This window comes from Chrysemys picta, chromosome 2 (genome assembly GCF_011386835.1).
Source record: "Chrysemys picta bellii isolate R12L10 chromosome 2, ASM1138683v2, whole genome shotgun sequence".
In the NCBI taxonomy this organism is placed as follows: Eukaryota; Metazoa; Chordata; order Testudines; family Emydidae; genus Chrysemys; species Chrysemys picta.
This window is the reverse complement of record NC_088792.1, coordinates 105,812,982-105,835,373: the sequence shown is the minus strand read 5'-3', so window position 1 is coordinate 105,835,373 and position 22,392 is coordinate 105,812,982. Positions and strand designations below refer to the sequence as shown.

At 38.6% G+C, this 22,392-nt stretch overlaps 1 protein-coding gene across 1 annotated transcript in view; it reads right to left on the bottom strand.

Moving 5' to 3' along the window:
- Positions 1-22,392, bottom strand: part of ABCA13 (ATP binding cassette subfamily A member 13) — a 268,723-nt gene that overhangs the window by 213,150 nt on the left and 33,181 nt on the right. The window contains exons 9-18 of the mRNA XM_065583912.1: positions 19,877-19,971; positions 19,449-19,625; positions 18,837-19,042; positions 17,464-17,603; positions 15,669-15,783; positions 8,917-13,680; positions 5,506-7,299; positions 4,936-5,042; positions 2,667-2,785; positions 708-880 (exon numbers count right to left, since the gene is read on the bottom strand). Of these exons, the coding sequence (XP_065439984.1) occupies positions 708-880; positions 2,667-2,785; positions 4,936-5,042; positions 5,506-7,299; positions 8,917-13,680; positions 15,669-15,783; positions 17,464-17,603; positions 18,837-19,042; positions 19,449-19,625; positions 19,877-19,971 (7,690 nt within the window). The remainder of the gene's footprint in view (positions 1-707; positions 881-2,666; positions 2,786-4,935; positions 5,043-5,505; positions 7,300-8,916; positions 13,681-15,668; positions 15,784-17,463; positions 17,604-18,836; positions 19,043-19,448; positions 19,626-19,876; positions 19,972-22,392) is intronic.

Genomic DNA, 22,392 nt, shown 5'->3' with positions numbered 1-22,392 from the left:
GAAACTGATAGTACAGCAAAGTACATAATAAGTGTTACCCTTCTATAGGCAACTGTTTTAAAGAATCTCCAAGGTTTCCAGTAAAGCTTCATTTACCCTTAGTTAACAACAGTATTTGCTACTCTCTCAGGTGGCTGCGTAGCAGTACTATATAAGGGACAGAAAAAATCTAAGACAACTTAGTGCTCAATACTGTGAGGTGCCAAGCATGCCTGTCAGATTTTGTGCACTCTCAACTTGAATTGACCTGAATATTTAGCACATTGCAAAAGATGCTCAGCACATCATACAATCAGGCCTTGGAAAACTGGGGTTAGCGAAGAACCCAAAAATGTGGATGCTTATTTGAACTGTCTGGGGTAGAGGTAAAAGAAAAGAAAGTTAGGAGTCAAGTCAGTAACTATTGTTGCAGTTTTGTTGGTACCACTAATGACTACACAATAACTTTTTTTTTTGTTTGAAAACTTCCAGCGTGTTTTGATAAACAGGGATTTTGATCATCATGGATCAGTGGTACATATTGCTGTTGGGATATCTGACCAATCTCCAATTAACCAGGACCTTAGATTGTTAACCAAACATTAGGTGAGCAGAGGTTATACTGTAATTGTGCAAACTTTTTATGAATATGTATGAAACTATATCATTATGACTAACAAAAATAATGCATAGCAGAACAACATGGCAGTGAAAAGTAAAGGCTTTACATTTGCATGTGTTTCTGGATGTTCTCTAAGGTGATTTGACATTCACAGCTGCTGTAGGTGATATTTTCTAATGCTCTCTGGAAGCTCTCCAAGGTACTGGACAGCTTCCTGTTTACATATAAAAGGTTCCCACAGTCCCCTTCATTGGAAGCTGACCACATTGTTTCAATATCCTGCAAAAGATGGCAACCATAGTTAAATTTACATGCTGTGTATTTATTTGCTTGAAAGAACAGGCCTAAACTGCTAAATGTTGTGTAGTTTCTGATTAACTTTGTTTAAAAATAAACACAAATCAAAATGTGGATAGATAACAATGATTTATTAAACACCGGCAGACATGTGCCCCCCCGCCTTGCATCATGACGTTTGTACTGTTCTCTCCATTTATCCTTTTATCGAACTATTCTCCATCAAGACAGGACATTTCTTTTTGGCCTTTTGTACGTGCGCTTTGTGTTGGTGGGTGCATGGTGTTATAGAGATGGAGAGAGAGAGAAAAATCAAGAGATACATGGTCTCTGAGCAAAATTCTACTCTCAGAGTATGTCTACACCAGTGGTTCTCAAAGCCGGTCCGCCGCTTGTTCAGGGAAAGCCCCTGGTGGGCCAGGCCAGTTTGTTTACCTGTCGCATCCACAGGTTCGGCCAATCGCGGCTCCTACTGGCCGCTGTTCGACGCTCCAGGCCAATGGGGGCTGCAGGAAGGGCGGCCAGCACATTCCTCGGCCCATGCTGCTTCCCGCAGCCCCCATTGGCCTGGAGAGGCAAACCGTGGCCAGTGGGATCCGCGATTGGCCGAACCTGTGGACCCGGCAAGTAAACAAACTGACCTGAGCCGCCAGGGGCTTTCCCTGAACAAGCGGCAGACTGGCTTTGAGAACCACTGGTATACACTACTCGCCAGATCGGCGGGCAGCACTTGATCCAGTGGGGGTCGATTTATCGCATCTAGTCTAGACGTGATAAATTGACCCCAAAGCCCTCTCCCATCGACTCCTGTACTCCACCGCCGCGAGAGGTGCGGCGGAGTCGATGGGGGAGCGGCAGCAGTCCACTCACCATGGTGAAGACACCACGTTAAGTTGATCTAAGTACGTCGACTTCAGCTATGTTATTCACGTAGCTGAAGTTGCGTAACTTAGATCAATTCCCCGCCCCCCCCGACCCACCCGACGAGTGTAGACCAGGGCTCAGATTTGCTAGATGGCTCCCAATGCTGTCTGTTCTCCTTACTTACTCAGAACTCCCACTTACATCTACAAGAGCTCTGAGTAGACCAAGTGCAAAATATCAGAGCAGAGAGCCAAAAGTGAAGAAAGGAGAACTTTCTAGTAAAAAGGTAAATTTAATATTTTGGTGGTCTCTGATGATTTGGTTCTTCTCTGACTGAAGTCAATGGCAAAACTCTGATTGACTTCAGTGGAGCAAGACAGAACACTGAATGGGGCTCGAAATGCTACATTGTTGGTCTTCTGATTACGACTCTTGCCAAACTTCAGAACTGTTGTAGATACACAGATCAATCCCTCTTGGCGAGTACAGTTAATATGTACTCTGGGTATTATTTTAGCCCAGATGCTTCTGGTTGGGGGATTGATTAGTATTTTGTTTGGATTTTACCCTTGTCCTTGTAAATTTTTAGTGCTATGAAAGCACCTGCAATACTGGAATATAAAGCAAGAAAAATACCAATTGCTCTTTGGTACCCAATGGCAATCTAGTTATTCTGTTTATGGCTTTCAACACTTGTCAGCATATATTATGTGATTCCCTCTGGGTATCACTATCAAGTGTGGCAGAAAAACATCCCTTAAAAACCCTGATTATACACAAGCATAGTGATTGATTTTTCAGGCAGTAGAAAAAAAAAAGAAGGAAAATACTTATGGAGTAATTTTCCAGTGTGACATTTAAAGCGTGACAAAAGGATGTTGGCAGGATTAGAAATCCATCAAACCTGATACTGCTCATGAACCAAATTGATTCCTTCAATGGCAGAAAGGAAGAAATGCCTTGTTAGGCCATCCTTACAGCTCGTAAAAGCACAGAGAAGGTTGCTGATGACAGTAGGGTTGTCTGTAAGAGAAAACACACAGGCTGAATCAGTGAAAAATATCACCCTAAACATGATTCCCTATCAGAAATGCCGATGGCATTGAGAAGGGTGAGGAGTGAGGAAAGAAGTTTTAAAAGTAAGGGCAGGAAAATCTTGTGCGGTGCACAACTGCTAAGTATTATTTCTTATTAAAGTCATAGCACAAAGGTTACATGGGAGAAAAGGGCATGTTACCCTTACACTGACTGTATGGTGGTCCTACACCACCCCGAGCAATACCCGAGGATGATCAGGCCTGATGCAGAACCAGAGCAGGAGGACTTAGTGATGGTTTCATGAGAGCAAGATGCAGAGCCTGTCAGGAGTTTTAAGTGGACTTAAGCCCTCCAGTGATTCCTCCATCTCTGTCACATCTAACATAAGATGTTTGTCTTCATTTTTCAAGGCCACTCATAGTCTATCTCCACCCTATAATCTCTATTTTGCCATCAAGCTCTCAACTTTTGCCTCTGATTATCGTCTATTATGCCAACCTCCACTGCCCAGTTATATTATTTTCAAGAAAGAATCTTTGTGCTTCCTCCCATGCTGCCCTCGTGCTTGGGAGAAACTCCCTGTAAATATCTGTGAAGAGCTACCTTATTATCCTCCTTCAAATCCCTCCTCAAAACTCTCCTTTGCTGAGATGCTTACAAAAAACTTGACAAAGGTTAGACCGCTGGTGTGGTGAGACCACTGCCATCATGCTGAACAATACTGTCTCACTGTTTACTTGTACTCCCCCCATCTGTCTGTATCCACCTGGTGTCTCTTATCGCACATTTAAACTATAAGTTCTTTGATGCAAAGACCATCTTTTTGTTCTCTGTTTGTACAGCACCTAGCACAGTGGGGTACTGATCCAGGATTGGGGCTCCTGGATGTCATGATAATACAAATAAGTAATGATATTTTTAACTGAGCAGCTCTCTGGGACCCCCATCACCCTGTTTCCCTATGGTGAGACCTTAAGGATACTGTATCTACTGTATCCCCAGGGCAGCAGTAACCCCCCCCACCACCACCACCACAACACAGCTGCAAGTGGAGAGAAGGGCCAGTATGTTGGATGATTTACAGCAGAGAGATAATCCTAGGGATCAATCATGAAAGAGGTCTCCCATCATTCCCTACCCGATCTCTGGAGGGACAATCTTTATGCAAATGGTCAGCCATCATATCCAGAGCAAACAGCTCCATTTCATTGCCTTTGGTAGGTTTGTACATGTGACAATGAGGAGAGAATTTGGCCCTACAACTGCACTATGGTTAACAGAACAAAATTCAGCTGCCTCAGAGAGCTGGATTGGCCCACCAATTAACAGGAAAATAGAAAGACTAATAAAAATCCATTCCTGTCATTAAATCAGCAGAGCTTACGCTGAATACACATAGGAGACAAATGGGGGATGAATTCTATCCAGTCTGTTTTCAGAGCAGTTGTTTTAAATTCAGATTCATTCAAATCCAGCAGGGCAAATTTAGATGACTATTTGAGCTAGGCAACTCTGCAGAAAATGAGCATGTTTGATTACCTTTTGTGTGTCTTACATAGAGTTCAGAAGACTTACATTAAGTCTTCTGAGTCATCTGTGTGGTTTCAGTTGACTCAGAAGACTTAATGTAACCAAATACTACAAAGATCAGGACACACAAACAGGTGTCTAAATGTTAGACTCCTAAACCCCCATGTAAGCCCTAAATAAGTTACCTGATTTTCAAAGGACAGTGGGCTCTTCTGGGTTCTCAGTACATCTGAAAACCAAAACCACTCAATGTTGGCTTAACTCTGATCTCATTGTAATTACTGAGAGTTTTACTCCATTAGGTGGCTGGAGCAGAGTTAGGCCAACTCTGACCACTTCTGAAAAATCCACCCTTACCCCAATCCAGGGAGCCTAAATATGGATTTATGAACCTAACTTAAGGCATCCATTTGTGTGGCATTTGGTTATACTAGGCCTTCTGAGTCAAATTGTTTTCAGGTGACTCAACTTCACTCTGAGGCTTGAGACAATCCAAGTGAACCTATCGCTATTACACATGAATGCCCTGAGCACAGTCTTAGCAACACAGCAATAACATGAATAATGAACCCATCTTGCTAATAGTTGTTATTACAGCAACCAACCTGAAAGGATTGTAAATACACTCAAAGCCATAATCTGCACCTTCTGTAGCAGTCTGGCATTAGCAGCACTTAACTGCTTCTGGAAACCCTGGCACATCTCAGAGAATCTAAGGAAAAATAATAGGATACCATCACTTTTAGGATGACAGAATCAGAGAATGACTTCAATAAGGACTGCACATGCTATTACAAACATCAGCGAGCCTGATTCTCATTGCAGTTACACAACACTAACCAGAATGATTTCAGTGGATTCACTCCTGATTTACAACAAAGTGAACTAGATAAGAATCAGGCCAACAGGTGGTGGCACTTTATCTTCAGATGCTAATAGGAATGTTAAGTCTTTAAATGCTAACTACTTTTCTTGTGTTTGCTATAGATTGTTTCCCCTTGCCCCCTTTCCTTCTTTTCATTTCTAAAACAATTCAATCTCAATAAAAATTGGTCTGATTTTCAGAGATGCCGAGCACCTCCCTTTGACTTGACTGCCAGCAGTGTTCAGCACCTCTGAACAAAAATCAGACCTGGACAATGATTTTAAAAATAAGCCACCCTTCCAATATTTACCTTTGTTCTTTTAGTGGGCCTTGTCGCCAATACTCAGCCAAGTTAACCAACCGTCTGGCATACTTTTCATATGATGATAAAGGTTTGAATATCAAGTCAAAGTCATGCATGATCCGTAGTATGCTGTTTTCCAATTGGGCCATGTCAGCTGTACCAGAAGTTCCATTAGCAAAGAACCCCATAACTGTTTGGAGTAAGTCTCTTGTAGAATTCACTTGCTGATCAGCACTTAAATGCAGCACCTCTATCCAAGGATTAGTTCTATTTAATGAGTCCTCAATAATTGTTTCCCAGATGGACTGTTCCTTCTGCTCGTAGGTTATATTTTGATTGATAAGGCTGGCAAAAAGTGACCACAGGTTGAAGCTTCCTCCAGAAACATTCTTCATTAACTTGAATGATTCCATAGTGACTTCTAAAACTTTAAGAAAGTCATCTTGGTTGTCTGCATAAGTCAGCAGCAGATTTAAGTCATTTTTCCAGAAAGCTCCCAGAAAGAGATCAGCTACAGCTCTGATAGAAGCTTTTATTCCTGTAATGTTTCCTTTCCACAAATAAATAATCATTTCCTGAATTCCCTCCCATTTTTCTTCATTTATTGGGGCATGAGTAAAATTTAGTCTAGAAGTTAAATGTATTTTGCTAATAATATCATTAATGGGTACAAAAAAATCAAGAAGATCTTCTACTAGACTGGCAGTATCATCAGATGAGTTTATGCTTGCACTGGTAACAATTGCAGTAAGTCTTTCCAATTCCGCAGAATAATTCTGCACATTTGTTAAAAACTTAGCGATTTCACCTGCAATATCATTTAAATCACTGAGTTTGCTCAGATTTGTGAGCAGTGTGGTTGATATGTTTGCAGTTCCAGAGCCACATGATCTTGAAAGCTTACCTCGAATAGACAAGTAAGTCAAATCAAGAAATGCTTTTCCCAAATCTGCCACTTGATGGTGGTTTGAACGCAGAACCTCTGCAGTCTCATTTTCAGTTAACTCTTCTATTGCATCATGAACAGCTCTTTGGAGGTCTGAATAGACCATCTCAATGTAGTCTACGTTTTCCGTAGCATTTGAGTTGATAGATGGTTCCAAAATGTTAGCTACCTTTTCTGAAGCTTTCTTGGACAATGTCAAAAACTTAACAATGGCTTCTACTATTTTTGCTAGCTTTACAAATTCATTGCTTTCCCACAACAATGAGCACAAATCAACAGCAAGCTCTGGAAAGGGGCTGTGAGTATTGTTAGCTCCACTGCTCCACAAGAGGAGATCAAGTAATGTCTCTGTAGTTTCTATTATCTGCCTATTTTTCAAAGGAAACACCTTATCCACAGAGGCCAACAGTTCTGTTAAATTAGCAAGTACCATTTCTCGAAAAGTAGGATAGCTAACTAGGAAATCCTTGAAATGGTTGTTAAAAAAATTCATGAGGTTTCCCATTTCTGCAGAAGTTTGCCTCATAAATTGAAGAGTTCTAGAAAGATTTCTAATCAGCTGGGCAAGGTCCCCAGAATTACTTGTATTAAATAACACATGATTCACAAAAGTAAACAGTTCATAGTTACTTCTGCTGCCATTTTTTACAGAAAAATCTTTAAACAGGACATTAAACAAATCCCTCATAAACTTCAGTCTTTTTGCATTGTCAAAATGAAGTGTCCCATTTTCGGATATGGCTGCATCCTTAATTAAGTCATACATATTTTCTTTCAACCCATCAACTTCTTCCTTTAGATTAACAGACTGATCCAAGTTTAGTAAAGTTCCAATATCATCTTTGGTGAATATTCTGCAACAGAAATATTGTTGATTATGATGATGCAAATTATTGTTACTGTAAGACTATGTTAGGAAAATGTAGCAAAATATGGGTATTACCACAAAATAGAGAGATTACCAGTAAGCTATAATATGATTAATGTCTGGCTGTGGACTCTGGTCATCCAAAGGGACATTCTGGTTGGCCAATCAGGCCTTTTAGATGATGCCATAACAGGCATCTCATCAATGGAAAAACCTACGCCCAGTATGTAATAAATTAGCATAGGAAATGTAGAGGCTGTTGGGATAATAAGGAGAAGAACATGGAGGCTAGGGGTTGGGGAAAGAAATTGGTGAAGTACTATTAATAAAGTATTACCCAAAATTGTCTAGCCACTTTGTGATATTGATTAGATATTGTAGACCTCATTCATAACTGATTTATTCCAGCTTGACACTAGTGTAACTTCATTTCAGTCAACAGCCAGATTACCCCGACAAACTGAAGTCAACAGAGTTACATCAGCATAAAACTGGAGAGTTGTTATTTAGGCCATTGTATTTTACTTCTATTATGATGTTAGAGCAGAATCCATTTAACATTCTGTGTTATGCAAGGGAGGGGGGGAGAAGAAACACTTTCCACATTTTCAAATTACATTTTTAATCACAACTTGAACTATTGATGCCAGAAACTATAAATTTGGATGATTATTCACTGAAGAAAAAAGCAATTCAAACTTGAGGAAAAAGTGGTGCAATAACTTTTAAGATACAAACATTTAAAGTTGGAAAAAATCCAAAAGCAGGTTGTATTTTTTAGTTGTTTGGTTGAAAAATCAAACACAAGAAATTCAAAGTTTAACTTTTGTACATTAATTTGGCTATATTGAACACATGGAATTTTCTGTGCCTTTTTATGTTTTGGTAAATTCATGCTTTACTATATTACTCAGTTTTAGATGTTACAGTGTACATAATGAAATACAGAGGATGTGAAATGGATTTAAGTGTTGCCTCTACTTTTATTACCTGTGTGCTCGATTTTCCAGTTTTAATAGTGCACTGATAGCAGCTTCAGGATTAAGTTAGTCTGTACAAAAATAATTCCTCAAAACTTCAGTGATTCAATTATTTTGCACAAAATTCCATGAAAGTTCGCAACTCAAGACTCCTGGCATGGGTATAGGAACAGTTACTTTTATACTCAATTTGAATTTTAAACTGAAACCATTTCAAGTAGAGAATTTAGGAGGCATGTTCTATGTTTGGGCACCGCGAAGGCAATGGAGTTTAGTTTCAAGTATTTCCATATTTGGCGCAGCAACCCCATACCATTTAAAAATCAGTCCCTTTTTTCAGAGCAATACCATTTTTACAAGATACAAAACAGTGCCTTGAAATGTTTTGCACTATCATTCTTTCCAAACTGTGTATCCTAAAATCCAAAACTGTTGCAGAAATTTAGATAAATAAAATAGCCCTGATCCATTAAATATAGTTTTGCTTCCAGATGCTGGTTTATTCGCAGGTTCAGTTCTAAAGTAGAATTACAATAAAATGTATAACCAAATTGTTACTAATATACAGTAGCCCTGTCTCTAATGTATTTGGACACAAGGTTAATAGACATACACACACTCACCTCATTTCTGCAATTATATCCTTATGTAAGTTTTTTAATAAGACAAACATTTTGTTGCTATAATGTCCTTCAGAAGATGAAAAGATTATCTGTAAAAACTCTTTTATCATCTCCATTGTCCTGCTTTGGAATGAGGAAATCTCTTTTCCATAATTTTCATATTGTGCATCATCAAAAAACAAATCAATGAAGTCCATTAGCTGAAGGTCTGTATCATTTAAGTCCAGTACCTCTTCTTTAGTAGTGAGGTCAGAGAGCATGTTAAGCAGACTGTTCTGTAAAATCACGTGAGCAACATGAACATTATTCAGCTTTTCCCCACTAAGAAGATCAGCAACAAATGATATATCAATGTGATCTTCTTTAGAGCCATTTGTGAAGAGCTCCAAAAATTCAATGATACCTTTGATAATCAGTATTATGTCATCAGACGACTTTTCATTGGCCATAAGGACAACTAGTGCATTTATTATTCTAGAGACATTTTTATTAGTGTACTCGTGTAGCCAGTCTCTTGCAACTTCTTGAAAGTCCTCAAAGCTTCTTAGTAGAGTTTCTAGAGATGAAGAATTAAACTGCTTTAATAAACTAGCAAGTGCCAATGAAGAATTTTTTCTGGCTGCTGCACTTAGTAATTGAACTTCTTTGTCTATCACAGAAAGTAAGTTTGGAACACTAAAATTGACTAATAAATCTTGTATGCCTCTCTCTGTATCAAGCCAAAGGGCCTCAAAGTTACCAATCAAACTACTGTTTCTACTCAAAGCTGATAATGCCATAAGCACCATGTAAGTTTGGTTTCCAACAGGAGACAGTGTCAGCAAAGGCTGGACTGCAGAAAGAAAAGACAAGACATCTTCATTATCCAGCACTCCGGAAATTTCATTGGCCATACTTTTTAAATGAGTAAGAAGAGTCTTTGGAACAGACATTCCTGTGCTTCTATCCAATTTTAGGGCATGATACAGATCTGCTAACTGTTCAAAAATAGCTTTGGCCATTGCCATCTCTGTTGATGTCATGTTGTTTAGTGTTTCTATGAGCTGTAAAGCAGCTTGTCTCTTCGGTGTGGAAGAGCAATAGACTGAGATGGTACTACTATTTCCAAAAGCCATAACATATACTGATAGCTTATTCCAAAACCCCAGAAGCTGTTTCAGAGCCAAACTATTTATGTTGTGGATTTCAGAAAGCTTCAGAAGAATGGAGTTCCACTCTTTGAACTGATGAAAGAAGCAAGTCACTTTGTAAGTGATCTCCCTCAGATAATCTTCATTAGAACATAGGTCATGTCCCCCTGGAGTTGTCAGCTTGAACTGCTCAAGTACGTCAGCAATCGTGTTGTAAATAGATGAAAAATTGGTGTGTGCATTTAAGTTACAAGTCCTTAAAGCTGGGTCATTCTGAGGTGTTGCTGTTGTGAGGTTCCAGCAGATAACTGCAGTCAGACAACCCAAAGTCCTTGCAGATTCCTCAGGCATATCAGTTACTACTTCCAGTAACTCTAAAAGGCTATCTACTTTATTGGATAAATCTTCCTTGGTACTTATTGACATGTTTGCTTCCTGAGTTGATGTGAAAGTGTACACTTCAATTAGGGCATCAGTGATGTTTTTGTGAGCCAATCGCTGTATAAGACTAACACCATCAGGAAGAATGTAAAGCACCTGTAATATATCATCAAGCTCAGTCTCTTTAAATAATTGAGTGATTTGCCATAAGTTGGTCAAGTTCCAAGAATATGAATTGTTCTCAAAGGAATCTACCCAGCCTGTCAACTTGTCTAGAACAGAATTCTCAATGTACACAGTTTTGATATTTTTAAAGAAATGATGCAGGCTTTTCCTGACTTGTTTGAGTTGATCTATTAAGAATTCTAGATCTGCATTCTCAATGTTTTTCACCAAAGTTGCCATATGCTTTGGAAATCCTTTATCATCTGATCGTATCAGAAAATTGGTAAGGTTATGAGACTTTAAGATGTTTAGTGCCTTCCTTACTAGTTCCACATTGAGGTCTGCTGCTTTCATCCACGTATGCAGAGTTATGTTTTGCAAACTTTGCGTATTATGAGGCAAGTTTGACATAAAGTAGCTAATCAGATGTTGAAAGGACTTCTTTAGGAAGCTCATAATTTTGTCTTGTGGAAGAGCTTCAAATGCATTTAGGAGATTTACAGTGTCCAGAAGAGATGAGCTGTTTTGTAGGGTTTCAGAAGTTATATTCTTCAGAAAAATTTGAATTCCTCTCAAAAGTGCTACTGAAGGAGGCTGGAGACTCTGAGGCAAATTAGGGACTTCACTTGAATTCTTGATGGCTCCAGTGATTAATTTAATGAAATACATCTGTTCTGAGTCAGATGTATATGGTGAGAATCTCATTAAGTCTTTGACAATTGACTGAATTTGGCCCCTTGACGCATTCAATAGAGTAAAAATAAAGTCACGAGTCTGTTCATCATCTTTTTCAGAAAACGTAGGAAGAACTTTTAAAATTTTTGCTAGAATGCTGAAATAAACATCTGCACAATGTGCATCAGAACCATTTAGTAAGCATGGAGGTTCTTTGAGGTTAAAAGTCATGTTAACAATATCCAGGGTATTCTTTAAGCTAGTATCAGTCTCATTAATGCTTCCCAGAGATGTCAACAAAAATAAAACACGTTTTGCATTCTCAAGGTGGGAATAAGTGATGTATTTCTCACTGAGGTTACTGATAATATACATCCATCTATTACAACCCTCTAATATATTCACTATATTATCCGAGGTTAGAAGAGGATTAAGATGAGACAGAACACTTATCTGTGAAACATTTTTCTCCTTCAAAATATCTTCCAAAACTAACTTGGTAACATTCTGGAAAATCATCACACAAGACAATAGATCTTGATCTCGGGATATATTTTTAAGGAATCCAGCTGTCTCTCTTAGGTCAGTGAGAACAGTTCCAAATTCTTCTGTAGAAAGTGTTAGAATATCTGAAAGTGAATGCCCAATGAAATCTACATGTGTATCTCTATATTCCACTTTAGAACTCAATGGAAGGAAAACATCAAACCAAGAATCCAAAAACTCCCTGCTAACGTTAACCTTCAATAGAGATTTCTGCAATTTGACAGTCACATTTTCCATTGTTTGAAAAGCTTCCTCTAAACTCTCTCTTTTAATTGAGCTGAGTGCATCAATTACATTGTTAAGTTTACTTATGAGACCACTTAGAGTCTCAAAGTCTTTCCATTCATTTAAGTTATAAGCTTCTGTTATTATTTTCAGTAGATGTATTGCTGATGTAGTTTCAGGATTGATTGTAAATGTTGCATTGCACAGTTCAGCATGGGTTAAATTTTCGAGGCCTTCAGAAAGGTGGTTCAGGCCAATCCGAAGATAACTGAAAAAATTTAAATCCAACCTTAGTATTTCAGACATTTCTTCCAAAATCTCTGTCCACATCTGAAGCCAGGTAACAGTGCAATGCATGGCAAAAGACACATTTACCTCACTTTTGAAGTTTGATGTATTTGACAGAACTCTGATCAATGGGAGTACAAGTGAGTTATGAACATCTCCGGTTTGCCTCACAGAAGGAATGCTAGGCGTATACCAATCAGCACATTCATTATTTAACAAGCTTTCTGCAGAGACGTCAAAAAGTTGTTTCAAATACTGAAAGGCAGTTGTCTGAAGCTCTGTGTCTGAAAATATAGTTTTAAGGCTCCCCAGAGTACTGTATACCACTTCTATCTCTTGTTTCCCTTTCTGTGCTAGGGACTGGGCCTGGAGCGTTACGTAGTTGTAAACTGTTGCTAACTTTTCACAGAGAGGTTTCTGGGTGAGACCCTGGAGGAGATGTATAGCTTCAGACAGAAAGTGAAAAACCTCACTCATGTTTTGGAAATCATGCTGAATTGGAGTAGATGAAATGTCTTCTGAGATCTTCTGGAAGAATGTTAACACAGAATTATTACTCTGGATACTTAACTGATCAATGTTTTGGTAGACAAAGAAAAGCATTTGAATAAGAGAGGCTGCATTACTGTCCCCTACCTCTGGGACACTTTGGTAGAAATCAGACACAATTTTCCCTACATCTTGTACTTTGGACACAGAAGTTGTATTTGAGACTAGAACAGAAGAGACATTTCTCATAGCATGAATGGTGCTGAGAGCGGTAGAGAAATGTTCTTGAGTCAACACTCCAACCTCATAGAGATTCCTTATGAATTTTTCACTGAAGTTGTTTACATAATCTATGTCAAGAAAACTCAATTCAGGCCATTCTGTAAGAATTTTCTGGAAGAATTGCAAACTTTTATTAAGGACTTTTTGATTTTCCTGAAGAGAAGATATTATAATTTTAGATAAGAACATCTGCAGCATCTCTATTGCTTCCACTGGACTTCTATGATCACGTTGATCCAAGACCTTTTTTACTACTTGCCAAAATACTTCCAGCTGCTCACTCTGCCAGAGCCTTGCAAGAAGTTGATAATTCTCTAGTAGTTCATTATTGAGTTCAGAAAATATATGAACATCTGTAGCATCTGCCTTCATATTGGCAGAAGTGTTAAGCCACATAATTGCATTATTCAAGGCTATTTCGGTTAGGGACTGTAAGTCTTGGAGGCTTGAAGAGGCTGAAGAACCAGGCATCAACATTTCTTGTATGAATTCTGCAAGTTGTAGAATGAAGACCGACTCCTCCTCCTCAAGAACCTGTATGTTCTTTTCCCTCTTCAAAAGCTCTTTGACAGATGTCAAGATCCTGTAACATTAATGGAGATTTTTTTCAAATTAGTCATCTATTGGAAAGTTACATCGCAAATCAGTTTTATGTAATGGTTGATCATACATTTACTAGAACATAGCTATATTTACATCTTAAAATTGTGTTTGTAGAGTGTATTTCATATAGACAAAGCACATTTTGCGCAATAGTGAAACAATTAAAAAGACCATAATTGCAATACACTAACGGACAATCACATGCTATTTTAAAAAGCATGAAAAAAACAGTGATTAGAAAGTCACGACACATAAGTCCTCTAAATACAGTTGAGGCTAGGTGGCTGTGTTAAGAGCACCTACTTCTACTGGCAAAGTTGGCAGAATCAAACATCTGCAGTTCAAGGAATTTGTATATTCTGCTGATGAAGCCAGCAAAGCCTTGAAGCTCTACAGACTGATTAGCTTGATATCAAGGACCTTACAAGTACAAAAGGTAGAAAAATGTGTTTTATTTTCCACACTTTTTGAAGAAAGTGAAAGTTTTCAAGGTTTTTGCCAAAAACCATAAAGCCAAAAATCTTCTCCCTCCTCTGCCCTACCCCACCCAACAACTGAAAGCCAATAAATGTTTGATTTTAGGTTTTTCAACAAAATCTGGGAAAACATCCATTTTGTCAAAGCCATTTTTCAATGAAAATACGTTTTGACATTTTATATATATATATATATAGTCAAAACGTATTTATATAGTCAAAACGTATTTATATATATATATATATATAAATAAAACCAGTTCTCCTTACAAGGTTGGTTTAAAAGAGCTAAGGTTTGGACTCAACAATCAAGGAATGTTGGGATCAGAGGGTCTCAAGACATGGAGCTCCAACTCAGGAAACTTATAAATTCCGTGAACAGAGCCAATAGAGATTATATGGTTTCCACACCAGGCACCAGTTTATAGGTACTGTCTTACTGCCACAATCCCCATTTCTCACCTTGCTTTACTGACATTTTTATACAGCTGGACAAGTGCATTTGTTCCAGTGGGGCTGATTATGTGACCTGATCATGCTCCCAATAAATTCTATGGCAAAACTCTCTCATTGTCTTCAATGGGAGCAGAATTCAGTCCTATTGCTATGCATCTAACAAAACAGACCATGTATCATCACTTTTAAGCAAACTCCTCATTCAAATCATTAGGGAGTCCTCCTTAACCACCAAGGGTACAACACAGGCCATGGGATGAGCAATGTGGTTCAGTCGTGGAAGCAGCCTTAAATTCTAGAATTTACATACTACTGAGTGCTCATCCTCTTTTGCACTTATGCTAATTCTTTCTATTCCACGGGTTAAGAAACAAGTCAACATTTAGCAGCCATACAGAGCAAGAAAACTGCATAATGTGAAACTAGGTTCACAGACTGTGGAACATAATTTAGCTAATGCTTATCTATGCCCCTTAATTACTATGACTAGGTTTACAGACACCACCAGGCAGGTCATTTAAAATGTATTTTTCACAATTAAGTGTGCCATTAATGTATTTAGAATCACAGAAATGCACTAGCTGCCCTGAATCAGCTCCCTGATGGAAATGTTATGTAACAGTGTTGATTAAATGGATTCTACTGTATTGTTCAAGTAGACATTATAGCCCTGACAATAATGCAAGCAACTTAGTGGAGGGCGAGGGGGGGCGGGGGAGAGAGAGACTCCAATATAATAGTACATTACAGTCTTCCAAGAGCCTATTACACTGGTTACCTTTGGTAATACGCAGGCTGCAGAGAGCTGTTCTATTAAAGCTTTTGAATAAGGGCCACAAATATATAACCTTCTGTGATCCTACATAGGATAGTATTTCTTACTGGTAACATGTAGAAATGCTAACCATCTCCTTAAGATGAGAAAAATAATCTAATTTAACATTACAAAATATCTAAAATACAGGGGGGAAAAACCCAACATGCTGTTCTGGAAAACAGTTGAGGGAAGCATTGAAATTGAATTAGTTTAACTTACCTGGACCATGAAATGAATGGGGAATTTGTTAAGTTTTGCAGAAAGGCTATATAACTATCAATGATGGCCTTCAGATTTAGCTTTTGTCCAGAACAAAGAGATGCTTCAGTATCATCTGCAGAGAAAATACATTTTATAATTTAAAATGAGATGTATCATGAATTGTCTTGGCAATATACGACTAGATGCAGGCTGTCACGGAGCAGAGAGAAGCAAAGTGAACTCTGTTCAATAGGGGCCCTATCCAAATCCCACTGAAGTCATTGAAAAGATTCTCACTGAGTTCAGCAGTTAGATCAGAAGAGAAGAGGATTACAGCTACATTCTGTGATACTCCTACAGAAATCCAGAAATTACATTCTTTAAAGAAGAAAAAATATGACACTTAATAAGGGCAATTTGATACCACGCAGTATTGACTGGTTTAAAGGACTGCGATAGAGAGTCAATAAATATCAGACCTGCATAAAACATACCAGTGATAGCCATCACAGAAAGAAATGAAGATATATTTTGAATTAAATACCAAGTGCAAAGCTACTGTAAAATGAAGATTGATTTTTATTATAGAAATATGTCTTGAATGTCTCCCACCAGCCAGGGGAAAGGAATTCAGCACAGCAGTAACCTTTCATTTCTTAGCACTTTTTAAAAAAAATACCATCATGAAATTCACAAGCGTGCCCTGGTTATCCTGTAGTGCACCACAGCTTCCACCACTCTGAATTCCATGCAATCAATTATCTTGCTTTGTGGGATATGTTCAGGTCATACCAGTTCATATCATAAGGAAGATTTTTTTTAAAAATCCAATCATTTAATACTTATTTTGGGGTCAAATTCTCTCAACGGCCTGTTTAGCGTCAGGGTATTCAGTGCTTATTTCTAACCTCTGTTTTTGTTAGAGCTTTGCAGTTCAATTGAGAGACACTGATTAAGAACTATTTTGAAAGTGTGTCAATGGGCTGAGCAAACAGTGTCTTTCAAAATGTGTGCCAACATGGATGGTGAATTGAGGTGAAGGAACAATGGGGTGGGGGAACTGAAGGAAGCAGGTGCCTGATATTAGAGTGCTTGGCACTATCTTGAGCACTTTCAAAATCCAACACTGGAAATGCTGCAGATCTAACTGCTTTACTACAAATAGTAACTAAAGCATTCACAGGATGGGTCAGATTCAGAAATAGATTTCCTGCCCAACAAAAATTTTCAAAAATTTCAAAACGCTTTTCTGCTCCATGCCAAGACAAAACCAAGATCTACTAGGGAAAAAATAATTATGAGAAACAAGGGAAGCACTCCCACCCCAGAACTGCCAAGAGCCAATTGATCAAGTTGGATGTGGGAAGGAGACCCAAGTTCAAGTCCTACCTGCTTCAGAACAGGAACTTGGAACCTGGGTCTCACCCATGCCCTGGGCTACTGGCTATTCAGAGATCTCAGTCTCCCTCTGACTAGAAATTCCATTCAGGTATTGAGAAACCTTCCTGAAGGTATCGCCGAATCAGTATATTACGACAAAAAACTGTTTTGTTGAAAGATTCCCACACAGCTTTAAATCACCCCTGATCTACACTGAGGTAAGAGAGTGCAGAATCAGACCCTGTATGTTCTGGGTTTTTCCTCAGCTAGCAGTTTAACCACTGCTTTAATCATAAGAGTGACAGTTTTCTTGAAAATAGAAATGTACCCGTAATGAAACTGCCTGTTTCTTTTTGGAGTACTGTACTGTGAGAAGCATACAGAACCATTAGAAGCAAAGAATTTGTTGTGGCAATAACTAGTTTTTACTTACTTGAGTGACCTCTGGTGAAACCTTCTTCCTTGTTCACATATTGAGCTATCTCACATGTTCTCCTAACAAATGTTGTTAAGTCCTTCCAATACGGGTCCTCCTCAAAAGCAAACCATATTTCTTCAAGTGTATGAATAACCCTGAAATGATCAAGGACCCAGAAGGCAGATATACCATGATCAGAATGTTGATTTTCTGAAGTAAAATTACTGGGATTAGCACACATGGTTCTGCTGTATGCTTAGAGCTAAATCCTGCTGTTTTACTTGTACTAGCTGTCCTACTGACTTCAGAGCAACTATCACAGGAGTCAGGCAAGCAGAGCTCATGGCCAGCTCCTGCTCCCACTGGCATCAAGGGCAAAACTCCCATTGATGTCCGTGTGAGCAGAACTGGGAGGCTGGCCCTTAGTGCCACACAAGTTGTTGATCAGATGGAAAAAGCACAATGAATTCAAGAAATACTAACAACTAGTTTATCTCAAAATGTGGCAGTCTAAAACTGTTCCAATCTGGGAGGGAAGTGCATCTTCCCGATTATAAATACCTACTCTGTATTAATCATCCACCACTTTGTCATTAAAAAAAGAGAAACTATAGCCAACATTCCTGTGTGTCCTTCATAAAAACAGCACTTTGTAAAGCCAACTGCGGTGGCACATGGGCCCTCTCTCTTAGTTACGCTCTATCACCAGGGTCCTGCTGTAATTATCTGTGAGGCTGATGCTCTAATGAGAGAAGCAAACAAAACACTCCAGTCAATTTCTAATTCATTTAGAAACATGTAGGGGGAGAAAAATCAATTTTCTGACAAATGGAAAAGGACAAAAATGAGACAGTAATAAATTATCTAATATCTAAAGGCTAGTACAAACAATGGGCTTGTTCCTGCTGCCATTTAAATCAATGGGCTTTCTGGCAGTGACGTCAATGGAATTAGGTTTGGGCCTAATGAAGACTTAAAAAATAAACCAAGCTTCTCTATAGAACAGTTTGATGCCGCAAATACGTATGCACAGGAGTATCTTCATGCACAAGTGTAATCCCATCAATGGATGGGATGTTACATTCTTAAGTATCTGCAAGACTGTGCTCTAAGAAAATACCTCTCAGTATCCATGTAGTATACATGTAACTGTATTTTAACAATGTTAGGCCTAGATTTAACTTTTGAGAGGAAATATAAAATCACTTCATATTTAAGCAAGTTTTCTTGATACAGGGCTGGATTCTGATCTCATTTACATTGATTCCACATTGGTGTAACTCCACTGAGGTCAATGGAGTTTCTCCCCAATTTAGATTAATGGGAGAGAGAATACAATCAGGCCCTTTGTATATATATATATATAAAAAAAAAGTATGAGTGATTACAATGAGTGGAGTAGCTGCTCCTGACAAGAGCGGAAGTAGACATCCTCCCCAGATAGAGTCTTTGTGCTCAGCAACTGATTAATTTTACAGTAAGCAGCACTATTTTCAGTGAGCTGCTGTTCTATTTCTTGCCATCCCAAATATTCTTCCATTATTGAATCTGGCAGGCTCTGTTCTCCACGAAGTACTTTCTGCAAAAGTAGGACCTTTGAAAATAAAGAAAGCAATAGTTTGTATCCAGTAAGCTATTAAAGGGGAAGATGCTTTTTTGAGACTTGGGCCCTGTCTCGTACACTAATGTATCTTCATTGACTTCAGTAGAACTATTCCCAGTTTATATAGGTGTAGGTGAGATTGAGAGATGAGAATCAGGTCCTCAGTCTGTTCTCCTTCTGGATGTCCTGATAAGGTGGCTCATCCAAATTGTCACGGGCACACAAGATACACACAGGGGTTGTATGCATATTACCACAATAATATTATAAATAGTTTAATTTATTGAAAGTACTTTCCTACTCCAAGCCATTCTGACAGTACAAAACGAAGTAAACCGAGGATGCACTTCAGGTCTTAAATTACAAAAAGAATAAAAAGATATTCATAAATACTTACAGACTCCTTTACTGACTGGATTTGGTTGCTTAATTTGAAAGTCTCATTTGGATAGTTGTGGTGGCAAAAGAACCCCGCTAAAATGTCTCTGACTTTTAAGTCCTGTGGAAGCTGAACAGCTTTCTCAAACATGGTGAGCAGATGCTGGCACGTACAGGACATGTTACTCATCATGATCTAAAATGCAATTAACACAAGTACTGTGAAAATGAAATAAGTGTAACGAGGTTGATTTAATTCAACCCTAGCCATACCACTCCATGACTATAACATCTAAAATAAAAACAAAACTAAACTAAGGCCAACAAACAGAATGGTGAACCACTTATTTTAGCAAGCACGATCTATACCAGGAACAAAAAGGAACCATTTTTAACCTGTGGATTTTATGCACATTGTTTAAAGACTATGAATAAGTAATGACTTACCTGTTTTAACTCCAAAAAGAGTGTTTCAATGTCTAGATGCATGAGCCCATCTCTTTTAATAAAGGGTTTCATTTTTTCCAGATTATGTACAATTTCTGTAAGACATGTATACATTTTTTTCAGGAAAAGGAAATATTTATCCCTGTGACTCCGAATGTGCAGTTCTTTGATGTGCTATAAAAGAGACAAACCTACCTTCTGGAATATGAATTAAACGTGGCATAATGAAATTGTAATACCCCTATTAATGTAATAATGTAAGTATAATACCCCTATGTAGGGCCCAATTATGTGTATTGATAGGGAAAGCACAAGAAGCCTTTGCAGAAGGTGTATACAACTGCACTCTTTGCACTCACAGAAAGAAGGGACTCTTGGTTAGCATCCACACCAAGCATTTTGGGAGGGAATGAGTCCAAGGCTCTGCTTCCTGTGTGTCTTAAATCCAGCCAGCACTGCTGCCTATGTGTGGCTGGAACACATACCCAGCACCTGTATGGCATGGTAGACATACTCTCCTGGAGCTCTCGGAGACATTGTGCAATGCCTGCTAGGGTGGCGAAGCTCCCAAGCCTCTATGCTCTATAGAGTTCCCGGTGATTTATACTGGTGCAAGAGGAGCATTGGACTGTCTGACAACTTCTTTGATTGTGAATATTGCGTACAGGGGAAGATGCATTACTGATGGGCATTTAGCCACCAAGCTTTCGTGAAATATTGGTTCCCTAAGCACCTCTTAGAGCTGTGCCCTTACATGTGTTCTTCTCAAAGAAGCGACAGCCTTTCCTACACCTTAGAGAAGTTAATTCTCCAAATCCTCAGATGGTATAAACAACATAGCTCTATCAATATCAGTGCAGCTACACCAATTTACATCGGGATCTGGCCTAAAATATTTCAAATTAATGCACCTGAAAAAAAAAAGGCTACAGGCATGATCCTGAATTTCTTGGAGGCTTGGGGTTCACAAGTCAGTCAGGACTATTACTACAAGTATAAGTTGTTTTTATTATCATAGCGCCTACGAACCTCAGTCAACTATGACATAGACATAGAATATCAGGGTTGGAAGGGAACTCAGGAGGTCATCTAGTCCAACCCCCTGCTCAAAGCAGGACCAATGCCCAGACAGATTTTTGCCCCAGATCCCTAAATGGCCCCCTCAAGGATTGAACTCATAACCCAGGACAAGGACCCTATTGTGCTGGGAGTACAATACAGAACAAAAAAAGACTGTTCCTGCCCTAAAGAATTTATATTCACAACTTGCAAAAGCCAATTAGCAATTGTTTTAAATTAGCTTATGGGCCTAATCCTGATATTACTTACAATACATCAGTTTTACACTGGTTTCCCTCTACTGACTTCAGTGGAGTTATCCTGATTGATAGTGGTGTAACTGAATTTAGAAATATAAAGTGCCTGATTCTGAATTAAATTGTGTGTCTTAAAATTGTGCTTCTACTTTGAAAAGTGATTATGTAAAGAAAGCATTTTTTTCCTCGCCAGGTCTGTTCCCTGTTGTGTGCTCAGAGTCACGTTGCCTGTCTTTAGTGGCTAAAATACATTTTCACTGCTTTCCCCCCCCACAGAGCCAACAGAGCTAAACTGACTTGGATTATACTTTTTTCTTGTGCATGGGCAAGAGAGCAGTGTACTGAATTTCAATTACAGGCCCATCAGCTACAAACCCAGTAATGGTAACAGTAATAGAGATATCACTGATGCTATAATTTGAAGAAATAGCCACTATTATCACTGAGGGCATAATATGACCTGTAAAACCTTTATATCTGATAATAGTGCACAAGAAGGAAACTCTTGACTCTGGGAGTCTTCCTTGATTTTGCAAACACTTTTATATGTAAACTGAGCATATGTGATTTGGAAGTCATTGAGACAATATAATTATACATATTTTACAGTCATTTTTCAGAGTAGAACTGCACTTCAACGACACCGAAAGTTGATTAATTAATGTAGCACTTAAAACTGACTAATGTAGAGTCATCTGAAAATACAAAAAAATCTGACATAGCTATTTACAATCATAAAAGAAATACTCTAAATTTGAAATGTTCTCACGTGGGCAGTATGCGCAATAAGAAACAGTTATCAGATATAGCCCACTGACAGGGAAAAGACTTATAAAACAATAGAGATGGGCCTGAGCCACAAAGATCAGAGCCGAATCCAGATCTAAACTTCCCATATGTGTTCATATCAAAGGTTTTGGTACAGCTCCACAGGCAGAGACCCAGCCACAGACCTTGGACCAGGATCCAGATCAAAACACAAAATTACGATCAAGTACAGGGTTGTTCAGATCTGGAGACCTTGTTCAGATCCACTTTTGTAGGAGACAGAACATATTTTATAAAATTACAATTATTCACATCTTCATGAATTCAATCCTTGAAAAACAGAACATATAGTACTACATAGGCATGTGTTCATCAGGATGAAAGCAGACTACTGATAGAGCTATATCGTTACTTGTTTGCTGAACTTGTAGA